Source organism: Periplaneta americana, chromosome 11, assembly GCF_040183065.1.
Source record: "Periplaneta americana isolate PAMFEO1 chromosome 11, P.americana_PAMFEO1_priV1, whole genome shotgun sequence".
Taxonomy (NCBI): domain Eukaryota; kingdom Metazoa; phylum Arthropoda; class Insecta; order Blattodea; family Blattidae; genus Periplaneta; species Periplaneta americana.
The window spans coordinates 144,082,691-144,109,370 of record NC_091127.1 but is presented as its reverse complement, the minus strand read 5'-3'; the positions used below and the strand labels follow the sequence as shown (position 1 = coordinate 144,109,370).

General features: G+C 35.4%; 2 protein-coding genes across 3 annotated transcripts in view; one reads left to right on the top strand and one right to left on the bottom strand.

Annotated features, from left to right (window-relative positions):
• Positions 1-26,680, bottom strand: part of LOC138709386 (neurobeachin-like protein 1) — a 686,489-nt gene that overhangs the window by 196,890 nt on the left and 462,919 nt on the right. The window lies entirely within an intron of this gene.
• Positions 12,096-23,243, top strand: LOC138709403 (larval cuticle protein A3A-like). Its single transcript, XM_069840143.1, has 2 exons — positions 12,096-12,232; positions 22,587-23,243. The coding sequence occupies exons 1-2, from the start codon at positions 12,221-12,223 to the stop codon at positions 23,118-23,120; spliced, it is 546 nt and encodes a 181-aa protein (XP_069696244.1). The 5' UTR covers positions 12,096-12,220; the 3' UTR covers positions 23,121-23,243.

Genomic DNA, 26,680 nt, shown 5'->3' with positions numbered 1-26,680 from the left:
TAAATCAGTCATTTCCAACTGGACAACCTGTGACGTCGGAGCACCTTTCCCCTTTCGGAGCAGAGCTAGTAGAGCACGTGAGGGAGGGTAATGTTTTGTCTCCGCTATTTAAACATCTCCATCCCTTCCATTGCCACTTCCCCTACTTTGCCCTTATAGCTTTGCTTCCCTTTTCACGGAGCTCTAGAGCAGAGACGTGTGATGTCATAGAGCCAGCAGTTGGGAATGCCTGCTCTAAATTAATGAGAACTGGAAACACTATAAAGTTACAAGGCTATTGCACGTACTGAAGACATATGTCCAAGGGACGGAGACGTATCGCAAGACCGTCGCTGTTGTCGGTTTGTTATGGATTATAGTCAGTTTATGGTTGTAATACAGGCCTGCAAACTTTCTTGCATAAAATGCGAGTTACCTGCAACAGCCAATGACTTCTACTGTCTTGCATTGACACGATAATTTCCAAAATTTAGAAGTGATACGGTAACTTTTATGTTCAATACAATGTTTTAGTTCTATAATAATGATAATAATAATAATAATAATAATAATAATAATAATAATAACAATAATAATAATAATAAAACTTACAGAAGATATTTGTTTTTACCTCCTTTATTATCCCTGAAACGTTGTAAACATTATTATTATTATTATTATTATTATTATTATTATTATTATTATTATTATTATTACAGAGCATATCTCCTACCAAATTTCCATTTCCAGCATCTCATGTCTAGTAACTTGGCAGGTCTGTATTACATACTCTCTATGACTGTCAAGAATGACGTTAAGGCTTATACTTTAGCATTTCCCTAATACGACTAGACGCTTGGTCGCATTATACAGAATGTTAGATGTAATGTTTACAACGTTTCAGGGATGAGAGAGGAGGTAAAAACAAACATCTGTTTTAAGTGACAAAACTTTAGCAGATACGCCGTTTTTCCGCTAGATTACCTAAAGGATAGATGACTTGACTTCCGTCACAACACACACTGGTTAGGTCTATTTGTGCACGACCAACTTGTAGGGCCTTCTCTGTTGCCTAACAGTCTCCGTGGTGATAATTATTTTGTTTTTCTACGCTGCGTCCAACCAGAACTTTTAGAAAATATCCCATTGTGCATCGGAGAACGAATATGGTTTCAGCATGACGGTGCACCTCTGCACTTTGATCATCGTGTCAGGAACCACCTAAATGCTACATTCCCCGATCGTGGGATTGGCAGGGGTGGGCCGGTATCGTGGCCACCTCGATCACCGGACCTATCCCCACTGGACTTTTTTTTGTGGGGAGACGTGAAACGTTTTGTGTATGAGACACCGATCGATACGGCAGAAGACTTAGTTGAACGCGTTGTTGAAGCTGCACATGTTATTAGAGACAATGTTGGCCTTTTCGAGGATTGCAGATATTCCATACTACGAAGGTATCAGTTGTGCAATGCCTTCAATGGACGGCAGTTTGAACACCACCTCTAAAACGACAATTGGTCTTGTTCTTTATGAATTATACTAACACTTGTACACAATAAACGGCGCATCTGCCAAAGTTTTGTCACTTACAAAATATATTTGTTTTTACCTCCTCTATTATCCCTGAAACGTTGTAAACGTTATTTTTAACACCCTGTATATGAATAAAAACCGCAATTTGTTTGTATTCAACATGCATAAAGCATTCTAAAAAACAAAAGATTTAAGTTAAAATTCGTCCAAGCAACGGAGACTATAGGATTATGAATTTAAAGACATTAATGAATTCGTGCTTCAAAAAATTAATTGAAGCAGTTATGCTGACACTACAGATGACAAGTAAAAATAAAAACGTTTAAAACTTTAGTAAGGTAGAAGACGACCATCTAATGTTTCTCGTAAGAGAACTCAAGATACTTCACCAAAATGTTCTAGTACGGTAATTCCACAGCAACAGTAAACTTATTCAAGTGATACCTTTGGATATTGACTTTGAAATAAATTAAATTAATTCTCTAATGAAGGTACATGTAGCACGCATTAAATAACCATTAAAATCAAAGGTACCATAGATTAAATTCCTGAATATTAATGTTACTGAGTAGACTGGAATAAAAGCATAAACCAACAAAAATATTACTTCACTACAGATGCGGTGTCAAATTAAAAACTGCATTATCAATTAACGGAAATAATCTTTATCTGCAATCATTGCTTGAGTATATCTAAAGTTATGTAGGCTTTAAAACGAATACTACGTCTGAGAAGAACTTGCAATATGCTTAAACTTGGAGAAGCAGGAGAAAACTTGGCAGACAACTACTTTCAGTATTACTCAATTCAGATAAGAGAATTTGATACGCAGTTTCTCCTTCATTTCATAATAGATGGGGAAAAATGACTTCAACAAAAACATTATCAGACAATATAAAATTAATCTGTTTGTGCTGAATATTAACGCTTCTAAGAACAAGAAAACGCGACTTATTATTTCATTCAATCTGAAGCAAATATTCTTACAAAGAACAAAAAAAGTTTCACTGGCATTCTGAAACCGAAGACAAAAGGAATGGCATCTGATATATAACAGAGATTCATAGAAGAGAGAAATTGACACCATCTTTTGAGATATAAAACAGAGAATAGTACTCACCAACCGGCAACTTCAGCAAAATGATTTTCAGTACTCACCTGAAACAAAAGTACAGAAATTAGCACAAAATCCTACATGAAACCAAGCAGTATAATATTAAAATAAGTATTCTACATCAGTGTCAAAATTTCACGAGAAGATTCCTGTGAGGGGAGTATGATTCTTGTGGGATAAGAGGAGAGGGTAAGCGAGTAACTCAGCGTCTTTGAAGAAGCAGATGGATGGGGTGATGTTATTGGCCGGCTAGTACAAACAAGGCTCAGTCATTGGCCGACCGATTCCGTGTCGGGGGTTAGTTAAAGAGTGGGGAGAAAAACTCACATTCCTTGCTCCGATTTTCTCCTAAAATATGAACAGTAGTTTAAAGTTACAAATGATGTGGTCTTAGAAAATAATTATTTTCTTCTTTAATCCGTTATTTAATGATGCTTCATAAAATGCGCCACTATCTATCATCGGTGGAACTGGTGATAGCGAGATAATATTTGGCGAAAGGAGTCCGAGTATTTGCCATGAGGTTATCTGACATCCGCCTTACAGTTGGAGAAAATTTAGGAAAAAATCGAACCAATAACTCCAAACGAATTTCGAATCCACTTCTGCGAGCAGCTTTACAAATTAGATCCTTCTCTTTATATACTCAGTTGAGTACTCTAAATGAATAATTGTATAGGCTACTCGCTACAAGAATTATATTAAGGTGAAAATGATAGCAATAAAGTTATATTCATTTCACGTATTAAAAAGATGCTAAACAGTCGGAAAACATCCAGACTCCATCTTTCAGGCAAAGAGTATCACGGTTTAAGATGCAAGCAGTTTTTTATTTTCGTCATCGAAATCAATGCTGTGTTGTTGTTAAATCGTGCATCTCAGAAAATGAAGTAAAAACAGTTGGCTGAAGGACATGGAGATGTAAAATACTGAAATGAGTCAAACATGTAGACGACATGATGAAATTCTGTGAAAAGTTGTTTTTTTTATTATTAGTAGTAAAGGAAGCCACATGTTGCATATTTTTCCAAGAACATCGGCTTCTCTGTCAATTCCATTTCATCAATTATTCATTATCAAGTCAAGAATCTAATCATCAGAGCGAATCAACACCAAACTTGAATAGTCTCCGTGATTTAAAAGACGCTGAAACATCAAACGACTTTGTCTCCGTTAAGGAGGAGACAATAATTATGTCCCCTTGGACACAATGAAGTCAGTGTTGCAAGAAGTGCTTTGAGGTCAAGCGGTCCGGTTCTGAACACGCACCCAAAGTAGCACAGATCGGTGGTCAGAGGCGTTGTATATTACTTGATATTACACAATGATGTCAAATGATATAGCATCTTCCCAACAGAGGAGCGCCCGCGAGTACACGACTGTCACGAAACTAGAACACTTAATCGCAACATTAACGTAAGTGCTAATCCGCGTATATGAAGAACTCTTCGCAGATTGCGGTAATCTTCCCAAACTTCCTATTCTATGCACCGACTGGTATTGTTCGTACCATTCCTACGCTCACATGCACAATTTATATGTTCATTTGCACCACTCGGTAGTAATGGGGTGTGATGTGATTTGTCGCTGTGATAGGTTTGTCACTGGTTACGACTGTCACTATAGTTCCAAAATCACAGCTCAGAGAAATCGCCATCTCAGACCGATACGTGATTCATAAGTATGGTGACTGATGTACAGTTCTCGCCAAGCTTAGACGACCTCACTCACACCACTCTTCTGACTCGTGCCTTACCCAAAACATAACAATAACAAAATTATACGGTGCATGCCTGTTAGTTATGCAGCGTTGTCACATTATGACTCTGAATTAGCCCAGCCGCTGAGCTGAGGCAAGTAAATGTTTTTTCTTTTTAACACAGAAGTTAGTACTCGTATAATAGTTGTCTCTTGCGGCAAGATAAGTTGACCTCTCTACTCGGGCTGAGGCCGTCTACGTTTGGCAACGCAATTCTGTTATCGGACGCAGCCAACTACATAACATAAACATCGAGAGCATGTTGATGTGACTTCTTTGACTTCTTTCCTTTGAGCTGGGGTCGTCTAAGTTTGGCGAATACAATACTACGTATACGACAGCTCCAGAGTCCATAAAACTGCAAGTCAGAGAAGATTAACTTGATAGGACAACATATCTGGGATATAATTAACTATCGTTCCACTCTAGAGGTTAACGAGGGCAACTCTATGACAAAAAAAATATGCACTCGCTATCGGCTATATTCTTCCACGAATAACTAACCTTCGTACACATTCTTGGGACACATCGCAGGTAACACAGACCAGAGTACGGTTTGTTTTTATTATACGGGCTGCGCTAATAGCTATTGTTTAGGCTATACAAGACATGGCAGCGGTATATCAATTCAACTCGCAGAAGAGCGTTGAACATAAATTCTTGGCTTGAGAGGGAAACATTGAAATGTTTTGATTAAATATATTGCTAATTTATATAATCCATATTGCTAAAGGCCATTAATTTAGAATAATTTAACAACTTAACATTCATTACTGATTTCTACAAAATCTCAAATAATCTAATGGTATGGAATATGTGAAAGAAAAGACTGAAAACATTTCTGATCACCAGTCAGAAGTAATTGTTTGGGTCTCAAAACGAATTACGAAGGGAATAAGGTTAAATAATACAACAAATTTTAACATTTTACTGTATGCTGATGATGCAAACAACAGAAAATGATTTACAATTCTCTCTACATTGTTTAAATGAGATAAGTAAAGAGTTTGATTTTAAAATTTCTACAGAGAAAACAAAACTAATGTTTTTTTTTAGGAAAACAGCTCATAAGGTCGAAATAATATTAGAAAATAAACCTCTATCACAAGTGTTAAAATTTAATTATCTAGGTTGTGAACTGTCTTCTGGATATGAAACAGGAAAATACTGATAATACATTAACAAAATTCCAAATGATATGTGGCACCATTCATGTAACATTAAGACAGAAAACAAGGAAGGATACAAGATTGAAATTTTACAAAACAATGGCAGTACCGGTGCTTCTATATGATAGCGAGTCCTGGGTAACAAATAAGAATTTGAGTAGAATACAAAGTGTAGAAATGAACTTTCTAAGAAGGACCAAAGGATGCACAAAACTAGACAATATAAGAAATGAAGAAATTAGAAGTGAATTGGAAATATATACAATAAATGATAAAATTCAACAACACCGCGTCGGTTGGGAACAGCATGTTCAGAAAATGCAAGAAACAAGACTGCCCAAGATAGCATATCAATATAAACCAAAAGAACTAAGAGATGTCGGAAGACCTAGGAAGAAATGGAGGGAATCACTGTGAATTCGGAACAGGCGACTCGCCTAATCCATGAAGTGAAGAAGAAGAAGAAGAAGAAGAAGAAGAAGAAGAAGAAGAGGAAGAGGAAGAACATTACGGGTTGTATTATGCCTTTTCATTGTTATGTTCGGAATCATTCCGGTTTTGTTCCGCTATACATTCCCCTTGCAAAGAACAGTTATAGGCCTCCATTTCTCGTTTCAATAAAAGGCGTGATGCCGTGTGAGCATTCGACAAAGTAAGAAATTCCCAGTAAGTGTAACTTGCACTTGCACAGATATAGGCGTCCCGCACACGCAACGCAAGAGAAAGCTGTGCGCCACGGGGAACAGCCCAAGTGGCGCGCGACGCGACCCTCCCATCGTTCGCATCCAAGGTGAGCAGGTAACCCCTTGCCACACGAATCCCGACTTGTGCCAACGCACCCCATCCCGCGTCAAAACACGGCAATCGCGTAACACACTGCCACCAAGTGACTCACATAATTCTCTAAATAACAGCAGCCTTTATTTAAATTTAGCATCAAGTTTAATAATTACTTCGGCTATTCACTCATACGTGGCCAGCATGCAATAAGACAGGTGGGCTCATGCTACAACAACATGGGATCCGAGATAGAGAGAAAAAAAAAGCAGAGGACGCCCGTGGCAAAGATGGTCGGAAGAATTTAGGAAAATGGTGGTGTACAATGGACTAGAAATATAAGAAACAGAGTGAGGTAGAAACAAACGCTCACAGGTTTAGATTAACTAGAATAAAGACAAATGAGTACGTCAATAGCTGTTATAAGTACCTATGTGTTACGATATGATGATATATGACATATTTCGTCGTTGTTCCTGCAATAACTCCTATGTGACATAATTACCGATTTTCAGATTTTTGCTCTACTAAATAACTTAAATAGATGTGTCTCAGTGAAACATACAGCAGAATCCATATAGGTCAGTTTCTATCTGATGCTTTTCAAATTCACTGCGGGCTAAAGCATGGAGATGCACTATCACCTTTACTTTTTAACTTCGCTCTAGAATATGCCATTAGGAAAGTTCAGGATAACAGGCAGGGTTTGGAATTGAACGGGTTACATCAGCTTCTTGTCTATGCAGATGACGTGAATATGTTAGGAGAAAATACACAAACGATTAGGGAAAACACGGAAATTTTACTTGAAGCAAGTAAAGCGATCGGTTTGGAAGTAAATCCCGAAAAGACGAAGTATATGATTATGTCTCGTGACCAGAATATTGTACGAAATGGAAATATAAAAATTGGAGATTTATCCTTCGAAGAGGTGGAAAAATTCAAATACCTTGGAGCAACAGTAACGAATATAAATGACACTCGGGAGGAAATTAAATTATATGGGAAATGCGTGTTATTATTCGGTTGAGAAGCTCTTATCATCCAGTCTGCTGTCCAAAAATCTGAAAGTTAGAATTTATAAAACAGTTATATTACCGATTGTTCTGTATGGTTGTGAAACTTGGACTCTCACTCTGAGAGAGGAACATAGGTTAAGGGTGTTTGAGAATAAGGTGCTTAGGAAAATATTTGGGGCTAAGCGGGATGAATCTACAGGAGAATGGAGAAAGTTACACAACACAGAACTGCACGCATTGTATTCTTCACCTAACATAATTAGGAACTTAAAATCCAGACGTTTGAGATGGGCAGGGCATGTAGCACGTATGGGCGAATCCAGAAATGCATGTAGAGTGTTAGTTGGGAGACCGGAGGGAAAAAGACCTTTAGGGAGGCCGAGACGTAGATGGGAGGATAATATTAAAATGGATTTGAGGGAGGTGGGGTGTGATGATAGAGACTGGATTAATCTTGCACAGGATAGGGACCGATGGCGGGCTTATGTGACGGCGGCAATGAACCTTCGGGTTCTTTAAAAGCCATTTGTAAGTAATTAAGTAAGTCATACAGTAAATTCCTTTATACCCTTATATAAATCTCGAATGTTTTATTCTTACTATTTGTTTCTACCTCATTCAGTTTTTCCTTCAAATAATCTCTCTTTTTATTCCTAAGTGTACGACTTCTTCCCGTCTTTCATTGAAATAATTATCTCTATTCTCCACAATTGGATTCTGTAAGAATTTCAATTTTGCCTGTTTCCTTCTAACTACTACAATGGAACTACAAGGGAAAAAGACCTTTGGGGAGGCCGAGACGTAGGTGGGACGATAATATTAAAATGGATTTGAGTGAGGTGGGATATGATGGTAGAGACTGGATTAATCTTGCTCAGGACAAGGACCAATGGCGGGCTTATGTGAGGGCGGCAATAAACCTCCGGGTTCCTTAAAAGCCAGTAATTAAGTAAGTAAGTAAGTAAGTAAGTCATACAGTAAATAATAAAATCTCCTATACATAGGCCTATTTCGAAAATGTAAGAATTTACAATCTCCTATGCACTACTGCCATAGAATGAATAAATGTGTTTTCCTTCCTACTAAACAATTTTATATTTTGCACATAGGAGTTATTGCAGGAACAACGACGATTTATTTGTCAGCCAACTTTACAATTCATAGTTATGGTGGACCTTCACATTTCTGCTTTTCGATCCACCATCCCTTTAATACATACCACCCTTTTATATTAACATATTAATTTTCCAAGTATTTCTTGTTTATTTCTGTCAAGTATTTCTTTATTACTTCTAAATCTTCTGTCTTAACTGAATTGCTATCTATCCTTCCCAATCTATCCTCTTCTATTCTCTCTCATACCTGGTCTGTCTCCCTTCCATCTCTCGCTTTCCTCTTAAATATTGCATATTCCTTTCCATATTTATTTATTTATTTTTATTTTATTTATTTATTTATTTATTTATTTACTTATTTATTTATTTTATTCTCTATTTTTAAATCTGCCTACTTTTAATCATTCTTGTCCAGCTATTTTCTTTTAATTATTTGTCTACATTTCCCTTTTCTCTATTTTACAACGCTTAGGCCTACATCACTTATTATTTCCCTACTATTCTATCGTCTATTTACGTATTTATCTTTTTCTCTTCGCTTCAGTCTTAAATTTCCTATTTTATTTCTATAATACTCCTACAGTTATAGTACCCCTGATACTACTCCCAACCCACAACATTGAAAAACATTAAATATCTAATTACACTTACAATTTCTCTTTCTTACATTTCACATTTGTTCAGATATTCTTCCACTTTAATTATCTTTTATTCATTGTTTGTATGTCTATCTTACTAAACTCTTACACTATCTTCTTACACTTAACACTTTCTTCTCTATTCTTATTCTATCACTTTTGTCACCCCTGAATTTCCTTCTTTATTCCTTATTGTTGACAGCTGTTTTCGACATTTTGTTTCAGTCAGTGAAAATGCAGTAGGACTACACATTAAATCAACGGCCTTCCTTGTGAAGTAATACTGGATTGCGAATTCAATTACAGCTACTCAAAGGGCATTTACGCGAAAGAAACACAATACCGGGATTGGTAAAGAAATTGGAAACAACTGGATCTTTGATGACAAATATACAGAATAAAAAATAAACATCTGCGCATGTCGTGACAGGGAATTAAAACTCCTGCTTAATTTGATGTTAAAAACTGGTCATTAAGTGAATTTACAGCCGAATAAATAAAGAATTTTCAACATTTGCTATAGAGGTTAGTAATCTCCCAAAGATACTCTATTTTAGGTATAACAAATTGTGGCTAGCATCATTCGTTTTGAAATAAAGGAAAAAAGAAATGTGTTAGTTCTATATAAATCACGCTGTATAACCTGAGAGATCATATTTTTTACGTAATATTTCGTTTGTTTTGTACAGCAGCATCATTATTATGGTTAATACGGTAGCAATTTTATTGTTAACTTATTTTGTTAGTAGGTCCCGGGTTTGATTCCCGGTTAGAGCACAGGAATTTTTCCTTGAAGGGGATTACTCCTGTGTTCGTCCATGGTCTGGAATTTAGGTTAAGTTTAGATTTAAGACCTCTCCTAGCACCATATAATCATAAACATCCTACTATATCATCGGAGTAATGTAACTCCGCCTGCCAGGCGCTCCAGCCTCAGAAGTGGGTTACAACTAAGCCACTGCTAGGAGAGAAGACTAGAAATGTCGAAAAGACAATCTGGTGGCATTGTTTAAAAAAATATATATAATTATATATTTTGTTAGTCTCTGTATTATGGAAGAAGTTTTATTGATGAAATCAACATAAAACAAGAAGAGAAAATTTGGTTTTTATATTATCTCAGACATGTCCATGTTCTCTGAATTTCTCTTTTATTCTATTCATAGTTTACAGAGAAACAGACAGCTGATTTCGATGAATATAGTTACAAAATGTACATAGGCCTATGTCTTGTCCTGTACATCTTCTGTCACCAAATCTTATTTCCATCAGAATTTAAATTCTCTCATTTTCTGTTAAAACATCGTGTTTTATGTTGATTTCATCAACAACACTGCTTCCATAATACAAGGACTAACAAAATACAGTGTGTTCATTAAGTATGAAATATTGCTAATAACTCTTTATATAGGTGTTCATTTTATGAAAAAAAAAAAAACAAAAACAAATGTTGTTGGAGATATCTAAAACTTACGGCCGTGGTCCCACAAAAGTATTAATTCATGTACAAAGTGTGGCAAAAAATAACATTTTTTAAATGGCACCCTATATTAAATTTTACATATTTGAAATCTCCGTTCAATTTTACATGCAAATAGAAGTTTGATTCAGCATAAATGATGAATACTCTCTTGCAAATGCTATGGTTCTTTCAAATGCTTCGATAACACTGAACAACAAGAATTTTGCTCCGAGTAAAAACAATGTGTCCCTTATGGTTTGATGTGCGCTGAATCCGAAAGTGCATCTCTTTTCTTCGTATCACGTAAGGGTTTTAAGATATACTATGATTTCACTTTTCGATAAGTGCTCTGGCGCGGGTTGGGGATTGTAAACCAATGCTAATGCATTTTATGAGTTTATGCCTATTTCCGATTTCTTATGATTGTTGGCATGTTCTTTTGTATTTCTAATAAATATTGGGCCCTTCTATTCACTAATTTCATTACAGTTCAAAGTGAGGTCTACGCAATGAACAAACAAGGGTGTGGTTATCAGTAGGATATAAAAGAAAAGTTTACCAGTTTGAATGAAGACAAATTAAAAGAGGGCATTTTCATCGGTCTACAAATTCGCAAATTTATGACTCACTCTTTGCTTGAAAAAAAAAAAAAAAAAACTTTCCGTTACAGAAAAAATGACATGGCGTGCTTCCAAAGATTTTTACTCAAATTTTCTTGGAAATTCTAGGGCAGACAACTACAGACACAGTGCATATGAGAAAATGGGGTGTAATATGTCTCTCCAAATCCACTTTTTACATTCTTATTTGGATTTCTTTCCCCCTAGCCTTGGAGCGGTAAGCGACGAGCACGGAGAAAGATTTCATCAAAAAATATCTTAGATGGAAAGGCGATATAAAGGAAGATCATCATCCAGCATGCTTACAGACTATAGTTGGGTCTTTGTAAAAGACAGTCTTGAGTCTAGTTATAAACGGAAGTCATCCAGAAAATCCTTTTAAATGGACAGTTCAAATTCCGAGATTATTCTCGTTATACACATGAAATATTTGTCTTGTTATTGTGTTTTTTTGCGTTTTAAACTATGTAAGATCATTTTCATAACCAGTACACATTTTTCAAGTATTATGAGGCATTTTGAATCACTAGTCTGATGTAATTTTATCAGTAGCAGCGGATTTTTTTTCATAAAAAATGCAATTCACTTTCCCCGGAAAATGGTACGTGATGGGGCAATTTTTATTTCAAATTCAGATTTAGGGCACACATATTAGTAGTCTAATATTCACCTATTTTTATTTCGGAGCAAGACAAAAAGTAAAAATTTGTTGTTCAGTGTAATTAACACAAAATAAATAATGCCAGAAATAGACGCTAAATCAAGTTTTGCTACCGAGAACAGAACCGAGGACTATGGCAGAATTCGTCACCTTCGGCAGGGTTGTTTAACTCTGTGATATAGTTCAGTTGATAAATAAGAACCAGTTCCATTGCTTCATCCTGCCTACACCTGACAGACAGGCGGGGTCCGCTAGAGGACCGGGGTGAAAGGTGTTCCTACAGCAGCACAATACGTCACAGCACAAAGCAATGCTACTTCCGTCACTATATAAAAGCAACTTCATTTCACGAAGGTGTCATCTGCATCACAATGGCGTCCAAGGTAAGTTGTTAGGAGAAGTGCAAAACACAAAGTATATCTAGTATCTTTATTAGAAACCTGAGAACATTCTGTGTGTAACAAATTGAAATTTATAAATAGTGCTTTCTTATCATAGGTGAATACAAAAGAAAAACTCGCGATAACATTTTATCTTCTCTAGTCTCATATCTTATACCTCATGTACTTATAATTTAGGCATAAACCTAGAAACAGTTACTATTAAAATTCATTTAAATTTAAGTTTTCGCGTTATCAAAGGTTTTACATCACAGGCAATACATTGCAATATTCAGGGGATACATATTATGATCTTTAAAACTTTCACGACTTTTATCCAAAATCTGTGAAATTTAAACTACATAAACAGACCTATAATACTATCTATACAAAATTTGGTGTAATTAAGGCTAATAGTTTTAAAATTAGCCTATATGTTTTAAATACATTTTATATTGACGTCAATAAAAAGGCTTTTTGCGTCAAAGTTTTCAACAATTTTAGTTCATAGTTGCTCAAAAGTTTGAAAATAGTTACTGGATAACAATAATTAGCTTCTTGAGCTCAGTCTAAATAGAAAGTCACATTAAATTTTTAAATTTCATGAATTTACTATTACAGCATATTTTAATATAAGTGCAATATGAATATGCCCCGAAGGAACTTAATGTTAATACTCGTATTTCATACAAAAGCTAATTAAATTTTGTTAATCAACATTTAATATTGACCTCTGTGAGAAGTTTGAGACCAATTTGACAACAACTGTTGTGCAAGAAGTTTTTTTTTTATTCACTAACCTGCTTAAAATGTTAAAGTCGCGAAAACAGCATTAAAAAAAAAAAAAGCAAAACAAAACGTCTCACTGTAGTGTTCCCTTAATTATAATTAAAAATATATTTTTAATATCAATTTGCAGTAAGCAAAAATATTTAGATTATTATTAAACTTTATTAACACTATCACTACTATGTCATATTCGTCAGTGTTAACATAATACGAGTCGCCCTAGATGGCGCAGGCGGTATAGCGCTGGCCTTCTGTGCCCGAGGTTGAGGATTCGATCCCGGGTCAGGTCGATGGCATTTAACTGTGTTTAAATGCGACAGGCTTATGTTATTAGATTTACTGGCATGTAAAAGAACTCCCGCGGGACAAAATTCCGGCACACTGGCGACGCTGATATAACCTCGGCAATTTTAAATTTAACATAATACGAACAAAAAAAGAAATCAATAGCAATGGTTAGTCTGTATAGGTGTGGCGACAAGATAACTAAAAACTGTCACATAATGGAAAACTATAACAGTATTCGGGAATTGTACAGAAGAATATGTCAGTGATAGAGATCAATAAGCAAAAATGTTAATGAGAAGGTTTCGGGCATGAAACCAACATTAACGGTGATTCGGTCCTCGGCTTGAAACCATCTTTTCTTAAGAACACTCACCACTACCACCACCAATAACAAAAATAATAACAATAACGAATTAGAATGAGGAGCATCGAATCAAAATGCACTTAGTCCATAGAAAATACTTTTCAGAAGTATCAATATTTAATTAATCAGTGTTTTTGAACCAGACAGCGTATTTTGAAACTACTTTAAGACTCAAACAGACTAGGAGGAAGCACTTTTTAAACCAAACCAAACAACACATTGGTTCATCACCATAAGAAAAGGATACATGTAAGAAAGTGAAATGGACTTAGCGCATTTTGATTCGACATTCCTCAAATGTAGACTTACTTTAGCTTCACTCAGAAATATTTTCCAAAATTTTACTTTCCGCCTATAACCTATTATCTTCTACCCTCTTCTTTTTTTCATTTAAAAGGCCTAATGGCCTCTTACAATATCGTTTCGCCCTTTCAATGGCTTCGTCAAATATCTCTTTCTTTGAGGATGATAACTTTTTATTTAAAGGTATTCTTTTGGAATTAATTCTAAAGATATGAGATCTTCATTTGCTTCTATTATTATTCTGAATGTTTCCTAAAATTACATGATTTTTAATGTATTATTATTATCATCATCATCATCATCATCATCACCATCATCAAAAAACGTAACTAATCCTTTTTTTTCGTTGTGTCAATGACTGGTTAAGTTAGCTAATTCGTGTCCTGACCATATTATGTAAATTATTTAATTGCGGTTGTTTATGATTTTATGTAAAATTCCAGTAATCATAAGGCTAATGGCGTTAAGAAATGCGCGTTTCTCTTCATGAAAACCCACAATTTACTATAATTATTTTGTACTTTGAATTTTGGAAAGTAAGAACCATCAGAATGACAGAGTTTTTACATCTTACGTTAATGTCTTTACATTTTCAAAATGCTGTTGCGAATGCGACAAAAATCTGTAAGAAATCTAACGGGTTTCGATAAGGTATGACTTAGGTGATAGTTTGGAAAGTAACTTGTTAGTTAATGGGGTCTGAAAAAGGGCGTGTCACTACTATGGCTATTTGTGTCCAAATCTAAAATGCTTTCAAAAAATAAAATACAAACAATACAGTAAGATGAATGCTAACACAGGTGGGCGGTGGCCCAATCGAAATTCCCTGATTTCAACCGCGTCTCAAAAGAAAAAGAAATATAAAGGAAGCAGAATTTCCCTAATAGGGTAAGATGGTACAATTTCGAACGTAGTATAATACTGAACGAAGTAAGACTTTGATCCATAATTCTAGTTTGAAATTTGGTAGTTTTGATTTCAAATTTACATTTCGACAGTCACTTGTTTATAGTTTCTCTGCATAACCGCGTTATAGTTAACTGTCAACGCGAGAAAAATGCTGCTTCCTTTTCTAATGCTAGTCGCCGACTATGATACCTAAGGGGTCAATGCCACTCCATAGAAAGAATACAAGTGTAATTTCTAATTAATCAGCTATTATAATGAAGAATATTTTTCAAGGTCACAGAATATGACACCAATCATGTGATGTCTGATATTATGAATTGTGTTAGGCGATAAAGAGAAAAAAATTGTAGAGAATGCTTATCATCGAAATTGTATCACACTGTGTTCAGAGTTGTACCTACTGCGGTATATTTTCGAACGATTTTGTAAAATCAGACCATTTAAAACGTTTATGATTACATCATATCAATGGATTAATGATAACAAAAGGGAGGCTTCTTAATTATAATAAATTTGCTATTTTAAATTGTGTCTTGTATTCAAAAACGAAATATGTTCGAAATTGTACTACATTATCCTAATTACTGCAGCTTATATTATACCAGGAAACTTTAACAAACTAACAGTCCTTGCTTATGCTGGTATCTTGTCTCTAATGTGACGGACAGGCAAAATGACCAATAAGAAGGTTATGAAAATCAATATCAAAACCCTTACTTCTTCCTTTTTGAATATTCAAAAACTGAGAACTAACACAAAACTAGCAGTCCCATGAAAATAATTACTACTTTCAGACTGTGATCTCAATACAGTAAATAAAATAATCGCCGCTTTAACAAAATGCACAAAGTAAATAGTCTAAAATTAAGTTATTCGAGATTTATTTTTGTTTACATATTCATAACTATTACAATGTTGTGTCGTCCTCAGTTTTCTAGCGGGTTGAAACTTTGACAAAGACGGTGGATTTTAAAGGGCAATAAAACCTTTAGCATGGTTTCCTTCGGGAGGGAAATGAAGCTGAGAGAGCCGTGTCGTACATTTACGACAGGTAAGAGAATCTTAAAGAGATCTACGCAGCATTCTTCGGCTATTTCTCACTCCCGTTGAATTCCGACGCAGAATAACCTTTGCACTTCAAGACATCATTAAATTACTATTATCGTCACTATCACTACTCTACAATGGAGTTGAAATAATGCGATCTATTATCTTTTCCGCCTTCTTTCTCCCTAGTAGTGAGTGAGAAAGTTCGAAATACAGACAAAACTAATATTTCAAATCACAATACGAGCTCTAAGCCATCTGATCACTTATCACTTCGTAATAAGCTATCTTACTGGATGGACTTTCATAATTTTTCAGGAAAGGATCGGAAAGTGTACTCAAACTACTAAAATTCAGACCAACTTTTCCAACTATCATTCCTGACTTGAATACGTAGAGACAATGCTAATTTTCATTGGCGTAGCATGGTTAATGATTTTAAATGTGTTGTTTGTTACAATATTATCTCTGTGTATTATTTTTTTTTTTACTTCGAAGACTCACTTCCAACGTCGTCAACACACTGACATATATATCAATCCCCAACAACGAATGTTTCACAAGTTTTGCTTCTCACTTTTAATTAGTAGTTTGCGAAAACTATGTGTACTAAAAGTCTGCCGTTTTGCTTTTAATACTTAGAGATTCAGTTGAAATGCTTATTCAGGAAGTATCTAAACTTTATTCACTACTATTTAAGCCAGGTCCAGATGCAACAGCTTACTTGATATTTTACTTGCACATGTAAAACGTTACAAGTAAGAAGGAGCGTGTGGACCGTAAAACTGAGCGACTTTTTTAGAACTGAACGAAGACTGAACAGTGAGTTGGAATCATGTGCAAGTAAAACGTGAAGTAAGCTTTTACGTCTGGACCGGGCTTTACATTATTTAATTTACTTTTTGAAATCTAGACCTGTTTCTTTATGCATATTATCATAAATTTTAATATGTCGAATTTTTACGACTGACTTATTGTTGTTATCTTCTAAGATAAACATGATTCCAGAAAGAAATTATGTTTATCTTAGAAGAAATTATTCTTTTCTTTTTTACTTGAATTGCAGCTTATGTAGTCTTCTTTTTTATTGTGTCTGTTATTTTTACGCTGCCAGAATCATGTCGAGATATTCACACAGATACATGTTTTCAGAAAACGTTGCTTTTAACATCTCTGCACATCTAATTTTGTTCGTTTCCAACCTTTTCTTTTATACTATTGCACGGATTTTGTTCATATAATCTATAATATAAGTCAAACTGTGTAGTAAGTATGCATGTGAGGTGTAATTAATTTTACTCAAAAAGATTGTGCTGTATTTCAGTTAATATTAGTAAACGATGTTTGGAATGATTTAGTTTGTACAAAATATTGCGTTCAATCGAAATCGTCTTCAGGCAGCATCTTCGTACTCAAAATTTATTTAACATCAGTCTCAAGGACAGTGAATGCGCGGGCCGTTTAGATTATTGTCTATCTAATGTACAGCTGCTTACGGTCGATGTCATAAAATTTCATCTTAGTTCAATAAAATCTCTCCAGAACAATAGAAACACTATAACGTAGCTTCTAAATGCAATATTTCAGACATTTCCATGCTTTGAAATTGAAATTAACTTCTCTTAAAATTCACATGTAAAGATGTTTTGTATAGTCTTAAAGGCGGGTAAGAGGAGAATATAGTGGCCTGGAACTTTCTGCGACTTGAAGAAATAAGTAGCCGGAATCACACTACGACCAGAAATAAATCTCGACACTCATTAGGAGAAGGCAGATTGAGTACCATTCTGGAAGGCATGGCACCAAGAAATACTTCTTACTTACATCCAGGATCGAACTTCCCTCCCTTCACATTGACAATTTACCAACGGAGAATATTCAGCAGGTGGTAAAAGCATAGGAAGCGTAGGCAAAGCGTTAAAAATGGTGTCAACTCGTAACGGATCACATGAAATTGCAAATGACAATGTTTATCATCATCATTATCATCGTCATCATCATACGGAGGTCGCACAGAGTAAAATATCGAAACAAAATCTCTAAATAAACGGCGACTAATTAAGATATCTCACATCCTTCAAAGGCGAAAACATAGGCAAATTAAAATAAAACATAGGTTAACACATAATATCTTCCATCAATATTCGCGAAGTCAGTTGAACGTACACCGCATACGATCGTACTGTCCAGATTGCGCCAAACCAAGTAGTGATTTATGTCTGCCCAACGACATTACTCCAAGTCGTACATAATACATCAATGAAGAGCTCTAACCCATACAATTTTCCACACATCTGTATGTCAAAAGCATACAAACTGCGTGTCTTAACACATTTCTGAAAAAGTATTATGTAAACGACAACCAAAAACATCGCTCTAAGGCAATGTCAGAATTCATTCACAGAGCTACTGCCTTTCATTGTGAACTCGATATACTGCGATCTAATCAGTTCTATAACATTTGTCTGCACGAAACAACATGCCGTAAATGGAGGTTAATTGTCATAAGTAGCTGGATTGCAGCACATATGCACGCAAAATTCATTTCAGAAAAAATCAATTGTCTTTCTTTCAATCTGCACGTAATCATTACTAAACTCAAACGTTTACATATTTAAAAAAAAACGTTACCTGTATATGTCTGCATACGGCATCTCCAACGCAATATATTACATCTCCAGAAGATCCTTTAAATTTCTTGGCATCATTATTATGAGACAGGTTTCCTTCAAGACTACAATTTTCCACCAATTTCATTACATGTTAGCTACTCCATATTCAGTATAAAATTATCTAATAAACACTGAACAGGGTCTATGATAAATTGAAATGGATCATTAAATACAGAACTATCTTAAAATAAGCCTACGAATTTATTTTAAAACTGTCATCTCTAATAATGTACGCTCTGCCGGGATCAAACACCGAACTCCACCTCCGAAAGACAAGGCATTAAAAAGCCATGAACTCATTTAGTTACACCTAATCTTCGTAAAACAATACGAATGCAATTTCAATTCGTATAATTCACATGACTCGCTTACACAAGTTCTTAGTCCATACGTGCGTTAAAGTCTCCGCAACATAGGCCTATTAAAACTTACAATTTTGTTTCTGTTCTCTATCAAGGCGTCTACGGATTTGGTGGAATTGCGGATTATAATATTTCATTAATTTATACAAGCTCTAGAATGTAAGATATCACCTTCACTGCATGACTTATTACTATAAGCTCAGTGAAAAACAATTGGTGATAAAAATGCAGTCCAATGAAAGTGAAAGCTGTCCGATGAATAAGCATGCAAACAATAGGAATGGGACTCGCCCTTTTCACAAGAAGTTTATTTTAATCATCAACGTGGAATGCATATGTCACAAAAGAAAACTGACGAAATTCTCTTCTATTAACGAAAGCATAGAAGTACGAGAATGGTACATTCACCAAAGAGTAATTCATATCATTCATTCGGGCACTTTTCATGTCCAAATGCATCTGAATATAAATACGAGTACTTATGTTTATTGTACAGTTGACAATTTAACAACGGCGTATCAACTACCTGATTATTTAGCATCAGTTTGATGTTTTTAACCAAATGGTACTTGGCGAGATAAGTCCGAGGATTCGTCGGGGGAATACCTGACATTCACCTTATACGTGAAAAAAACCTAGAAAAAAAATCCAATCAGTTAATAAGATCAAGAGGAGTAAGAAACAACGCCCGAACACAATCTAGATTCACGAGTCCCACTTGTTACACATAGACTACGCCGATGATCTGATAATCACTACACACTATTATCATCGTCACCATCATCATCATCATCGTCACAACTATCATACGTATCAGAACAAACAGAATATCAGAATTTCATATATTCCTGTTTCAATACAGATAGCAAAATTGAGATACAATAAAAAAAAATATATATATTTTATTATCACTATTACACTTTTACTACGTCATACTACTTTTGACCAATAAAAAGGTACGAAAGAATGTGTTTTAACCAATCATGGCCGTTTACCGCTACAATTTTATCACTTCCCTAGCATTTGTTTTTATCACTTCCCTAACATTTGTTTCTTTGTTTTCCAACATTTTCAAACTGCAAATTCTTTATGGTACCGTACTGTAAAACATGCTTTGTGATCATCATTTGTTTCCCGCATAGATAGTTGCCTGAAAATGGCGGCTCCGTTCAAACGTTTTGATGAAGGGAACATTAGTGAAATAGAATATTAGTAAGTCAATTCATATCTAAGTCAATTAATACATATTTTATTGTATTAGAGAACTTTATTTCTTCTAACCTTTATATAGCCTAGCTACTTTCTTCTGTTTTTATCACCTCCCTACCATTTGTTTCTTTGTTTACCAACATTTCAAACTGCAGATTATTTACGGTACTATAAAACATGCTTTGCGATCGTCATTTGTTTACCGCATAGGCAGTCAACTGAAAATGGTGGCTTCGTTCAAAGGTTTTGGTGAAGCTAACATTAGTGAAATAAAATTTTAGTAAGTCAATTAATATTCTATTGTATTAGAGTACTTTATTTCTTCTAATTCTTATATATTTTCTTCTAATCGTGTAATAATCAATTAAATCTCACTCGAGTTTTTATTTTCTCCACAAAAATCAAAACCTCTAGTTAGTTAACTGTTGATAAACTTTCCTAAATGCTTCTTAAAATGTAGAGAATTGTGTAACTAAATCATAATTCGTAAAAATAAAATGAGAATCTCTCAGAAATTTGGTTTATAATAATGCCAATAAAAAAAGATCACTTACTTAAAATTATTCAGCTTGTCGTAACAAGTTATCGTAAGCAGGAAACATAAATGTTTGGTAGTTATAATGAACATCAATAGTAATAAAAAAGATATGTTAATATAGAAAAAAATTAATTAATCGTACTATTTGAGTACGACTCCTACCAAGTCTCTAACTCTTCTTCAATCCAATCAATTTTGTTTTGTGTAATAGATGAGGAAATTATCCATGCTTGTAGTATTTGAAAGAACAGTTTCTGGATGTTTAAAAAATGTAAACAAAAGATTCCTGACAATTTGTGAGATTATCATGGACCTGATTCAAAAGGGAGAGAAGACAATATATAAGAAAAAAAAATGAAGTACTGATAAACTGTACTGAAGAGTGTATATATTGATCGTGAATATTTCTATGAGTTTTTTATATCTAGAGATCTAGTCCATTTCCGTATTACTATTACTATTAATAATAATAATAATAATAATAACAATAATAATAATAATAATAATAATAATAATAATAATAATAATAATAATAATCACCAAAGTATGACCCAAAGATCCGTTCCGAGTACATCTATACATTATAAACGGCAATCATCCCAGTTAAAATGTAAAACTCCTTGATCATTCCACCTTCCCTGCGTTTGTAACACTTCTCACTTGCCATATGGTTTAAAAATTAATGCTTGTTTCCATACTATTATCACCGCTAGTGATAATTCATAATTTAATATGACTATTACGCTTTTACTACGTCATACTACTTTTGACCAATACAACGGTACGGAACGACGTGTTTCAACAAATCATGGCTGCTTATGCTATAATTTTTATCACCTTCCTAGCATGTTTCTTTCTATTACCTCCCTAGTATTTGTTTCTTTGTTTGTCAACGTTATACTTTCAATAAATGTACCTTTTAAAATGATTCATGTTTATTTTATCAAACTTAATTAAAACTTCTCTATAATTTATCTTGTTTATGTTATTTAGATTATGTTATAGCTTTTGCTGTATGATATTATTATTATTATTATTATTATTATTATTATTATTATTATTATTATTATTATCATAGTCACGTATCAGAGATTGTTTAATATAATTTGATAATTGATGTGGAATGTAACTGTTTTAATAAAAATGAAACAATCAGCAAAGCCTTCTTGACTAGTAGCTGTGCATAGAGTTCAATGAAGACTGCATAGTTCGCACAAATGGTAACAAGAGAAGAGTTAACCATAACACACTACTGCCTAGCGAAATATTTGTAATGATGAGATGTTACAATAATACATTTGCAAGACAGTTTAGCACGGTATTTTCGTAAGTCAATATTTTACTATATTATAGTACTTTATTTCTTCTAATCTTTATACACTTTCTTCCAATCGTGTAACAGTCAACTAAATCCCACTAGAGTTCTGATTTTCTCTAGATAAAGTAAGATTTCGTCCCGCACCGTGGCGTCGCTGTCTAAGGCATCCTGCCTAGGACTCGCGTTACGGAATGCGCGCTGATTCGAGTCCTCATGGGGGGGAAGAAATTTTCTCATGAAATTTCGGCCAGTGTATGGGACCGGTGTCAACCCAGCATCGTGATGCATTTGGGGAGCTACGATAGGTAGCGAAATGCGGTTGCGAAAGCCAGCTATAACGGCTGGGGGATCATCGTGCTAACCACACGATACCTCCATTCTGGTTGGATGGTCGTCCACCTCTGCTTCGGCATGTGGGCGTGAGGCCAGCAGCCGGCTGGTCGGTTTGGTCCCTTCACGGGCTGTAGTGCCACGGATTATTATTAAAGTAAGATTTCAGAGATAAGTGTCTATAATTCAGGGATTAACCATCATGATATGTATTGTTTCACTTTACAGCTCATCCTTCTCGCCGGTCTTGTAGCCGTTGCTCGTGCGGGTATCATCGGTGCTCCTGCCGTCGTCTCTCACGCGGCACCTCTCGGCTATGCCGCTCCAGCCTATGCCCACGCAGCCCCTCTCGCCTATGCCGCCCCTGCTGTCGCCAAGGTCGCCGCTGTGGACACCGACTACGACCCCCATCCCCAGTACAGCTATTCCTACGACATCCAGGACGCTCTGACCGGTGACTCCAAGAGCCAGCAGGAGAGCCGTGATGGAGACGTCGTCCAGGGTGCCTACAGCCTGGTGGAGCCCGACGGCACTGTGCGCACTGTCGAGTACACCGCTGATCCCGTCAACGGATTCAACGCCGTCGTGCACAAGACTCCTCTTACCGCTCCCGTTGCCAAGGTCGCTGCTCCTGTAGCTGTCGCTGCCCCTGCAGCTTATGCCGCTCCCGCCTACGCAACTCACGCTTATGCTGCTCCCGCTGCATATGCTGCCCCCGCTGCATATGCTGCCCCTTTTCACACAAAAGCCATCCTCGGCTAATCCCTACATACATATAATTTAGTCACTAGTTTTAAGTATACTTTATAACTCGTATGTATCGTTTTTGCTTATTTATTACCGCTCATCATGTACAGACATAAAAAATAAAGTTATTAAAATTAACTTCATGTGTGTAACTTGTGTAGATATTTACATGTCTGCCCATTCACAAGGGGAATAACCTTTGGAGTTATGCATTTTGATGAGTATTTTTTGTGGAAGTTAATGATGTTATGCCCAAGACAAATTATATTGCACAAAACTTAAAATGTTCTTCAGCTACTGGCAGCTAAAGCTTCGGTCGCCTTCCCTCATTTAATATAGGCCTACAACCATCAAATCTTATCAAATATTTGTAGATTTCCACAAGACTTATGACATCATAAATAGGAATAAACACTTCAGTATTATGGAATCATTCGACATCCCAAGGAAATTGATTAGATTAACGAAGATAACAATGGAAGATTCCTTATATCATATTAAAATTGGACCAAGCCTTACAGACGGTTTTGCAGTGCAAAATGGGTTGAAACAAGGGGATGCATTAGCACCCACACTTTTTAATATTGCATTGGAGTATGTAATTCGACAATTACAAGTACAAGTTAACTCCACAATATTTTACAAGTCAGTACAGGTAGTTTGGCTATGCGGATGATATCAACATCATGGGGAGAACTAAATTAGCAGTATCAGAGGTTTATGAAGAATTAAAAACAAAAGCAGAAGAAATAGGACTAGAAATAAACATAGAGAAAACAAAAGCAATGATACAGAACAAAAAAACAAATAATGCAGAAATACTAACGATCATGATATAGAAACTGTCAAAGTTTCAAATACCTTGGAACAATAATTAATTAATACTAATGACGAAACAGAGGAAATAAAAGCCAGAATATTATCAGCAAACAGAGCATATTATTCGCTCCAAACTATATTTAGATGTAAAAATATCCACAGAAATAATAAAATACAGTTTTATAAAAACCTTAAAAAAAACCGTTCTATATTATGGATGTGATACTTGGACATTGACGCAAACATTGGAAGAAACACTCAATGCATTCGAAAGGAAAGTCCTGAGAAGGATTTATGGACCAATACTAGATAATGGACGCTGGCATCTAAAATACAACAAGGAACTATACGATTTGTACAGGGACATAAATATAGTCGATGACATAAAAATCAGAAGAATAAGATGGGCAAGTCATGTTGTAAGAATAGATGAAGGAAGAATACCAGGAAGATAATAAATGGGAAATTTTATAACACCAGATCAGTAAGCCGATCAAAAGCAAGATGGGAGGATGCAGTCCAAAAGGACACAAGAGAACTGTTGGGAGTACGGGGATGGAGACATCAGGCTGGAGACAGAGAAGAATAGAGGCGACTTCTAAAGGAGGCCAAGGCCCAGTAGAGGCTGTAGCGCCATATGGATGGATGGACATCCATCAAATCACAGTGGTAGTTCAGTGTCTAGACATAAAACTGATAATGGAGAGCTCCCAATTTTGAGTTCACCTTCCTTTTACTTTCATACTTTCAACGTTTTGAACAATAGCCGTAACCTACGAACATCTTTACACAGGTTGATTCACGGAGATCTCCCCCGGTTTATGGAGGTGATTCCAGAGGTTATTTGGAACAAAAAATTTAAATAAATTAATGGGATCATATACATAATTACGGAGTTACAACACATTTTCGAAACGCGTCATAGTGAATGGAGCGCTAGGCATGTTTGTTGCCATAACTACTTGCACGTGCATCTGAAGGTGGGTGAAAGACATCGTGTATCAGGTTAAGGTATAAACATGCGAAGAGTTGCTTTCAACACATTCTGGATACCGCGGCAACGATAAGGAACAAACGTGTGAATCTACGAAATGCTACACGTGAGGTTCACACCCGTGCGGACCGTTGCCTTGAGATTCAGGGAGGTATTTTTCGGAAATGTGATTTAAATCCAATCCGAATGAAAGAGACTAGTACATAAACACTAAATTGTTTGTATTTTAATTATTATTTTTTTGAATATTTGTTAGTGAAATCCTGAAATAAAAGTTTTTTTTTTGCCGTTTTCAAATAACCGTAACTGCGTAATTATGGATGTGATCTCATTAATTTATTTACATTTTTGGTTCCAAATAACCTCAGGAATTACCTGCATAAACCGGGGGAGAACTTTATGAATAACCCTGTATATTATGTCGAAAATAACAAAGGAAAATAACCATTGTCACTTTGCACAATGCAATGATCTATTGCAAACAGATACCTCAACATCATTATTCATATCTCGCATGTACATTCTAAGACACGTTTCTAATGCGTATAACATTGAACTTTCAACCACTCAATAGTCACAGTTTTCTTCTGTTCGGAGAAATAGCTGTGTTAAGAGGCAGCGATTGCTTTCGAGTTGACTTCATCATAGAGGCGAATATGGATGTGCCATCAATTTGGCTTAGGTCTAGTAGCTATAACTACTTAACAGTAATCATAAAAAGTTTAATGATTTCCGACAAAATAATGTTGAAATAGTATCGTTCACAGAAAGGCACTGCATTAAAATCCTTCCTTCATTACTGTCTTGTATGACTACGAATAAGTTACAGAAATAAATGAAAATATACAAACATAATATCAATATATGAATATATAAAACGAATAAATTAACGGATCTTCAACTCAAGACTATTCCTCTGCCAGTCTCACGTCTGACCTGGCGAAAGTAGTAAAAAAAATACAAGCACGCTAAAAAAAAAGGCAGACAGCAGCTTTCGCAACCAAAAATTCGGCTATCTTGTATAATTTGGCATCGCTGTACATGTTTTACATTTATAATAGCCATCTTCTGAAGTTTGATTAGTTAATGTCAGCGATTTATGCAATGGAGGCGGGAAGAAATTGGCCACTCTACCTCATCTCCTGGCTTAGTTGCCTTATGCGGCCTGCCTTATTGTTGTCACTAATGGGGTTCAAACCTGTATTCGGATAGTTGACGAAGCAATGACAAACACATCATCCGATGACCACAAAAGCGTATTGTATCCTTCGTCAGTAGTGTTATAAAAGAAAAACTCTGATTTTGTTAATAAAAGACTTTACTGAATAATACCTCACGAACTATTTAACATTTTTCACCAGGTCAAAGTGCTGCCATTGACTGATTCTGACGAACGATATGCCTGCTTGAATTTATCTTTCGTGTAATGATTATGAGTAGATGATATTTTCAAATATACAATTATCTTATTTGTTCTTTAATACTTTATTGTTAGTCAAATTATAAAAAAAGAGGATACATGAACAGTATTACTACACGTGGAGAGAAAACTGTCTCCAAGTTAATTCTTCTTATTGGTTTAATATTATCAGATATAGGTCTTAAGACAGAACCAGTGACATCGCGTTACTGAAAGTATTTTCGTACACAACACGGTAAGTATCCTATATAGACTATAACACAGCAAATTAACGTCTCTCAAAGTAATTTACATCTGAAAAGCTTCTTCTCAGGGAATAATAAAATATTGAACAGCAGTCTT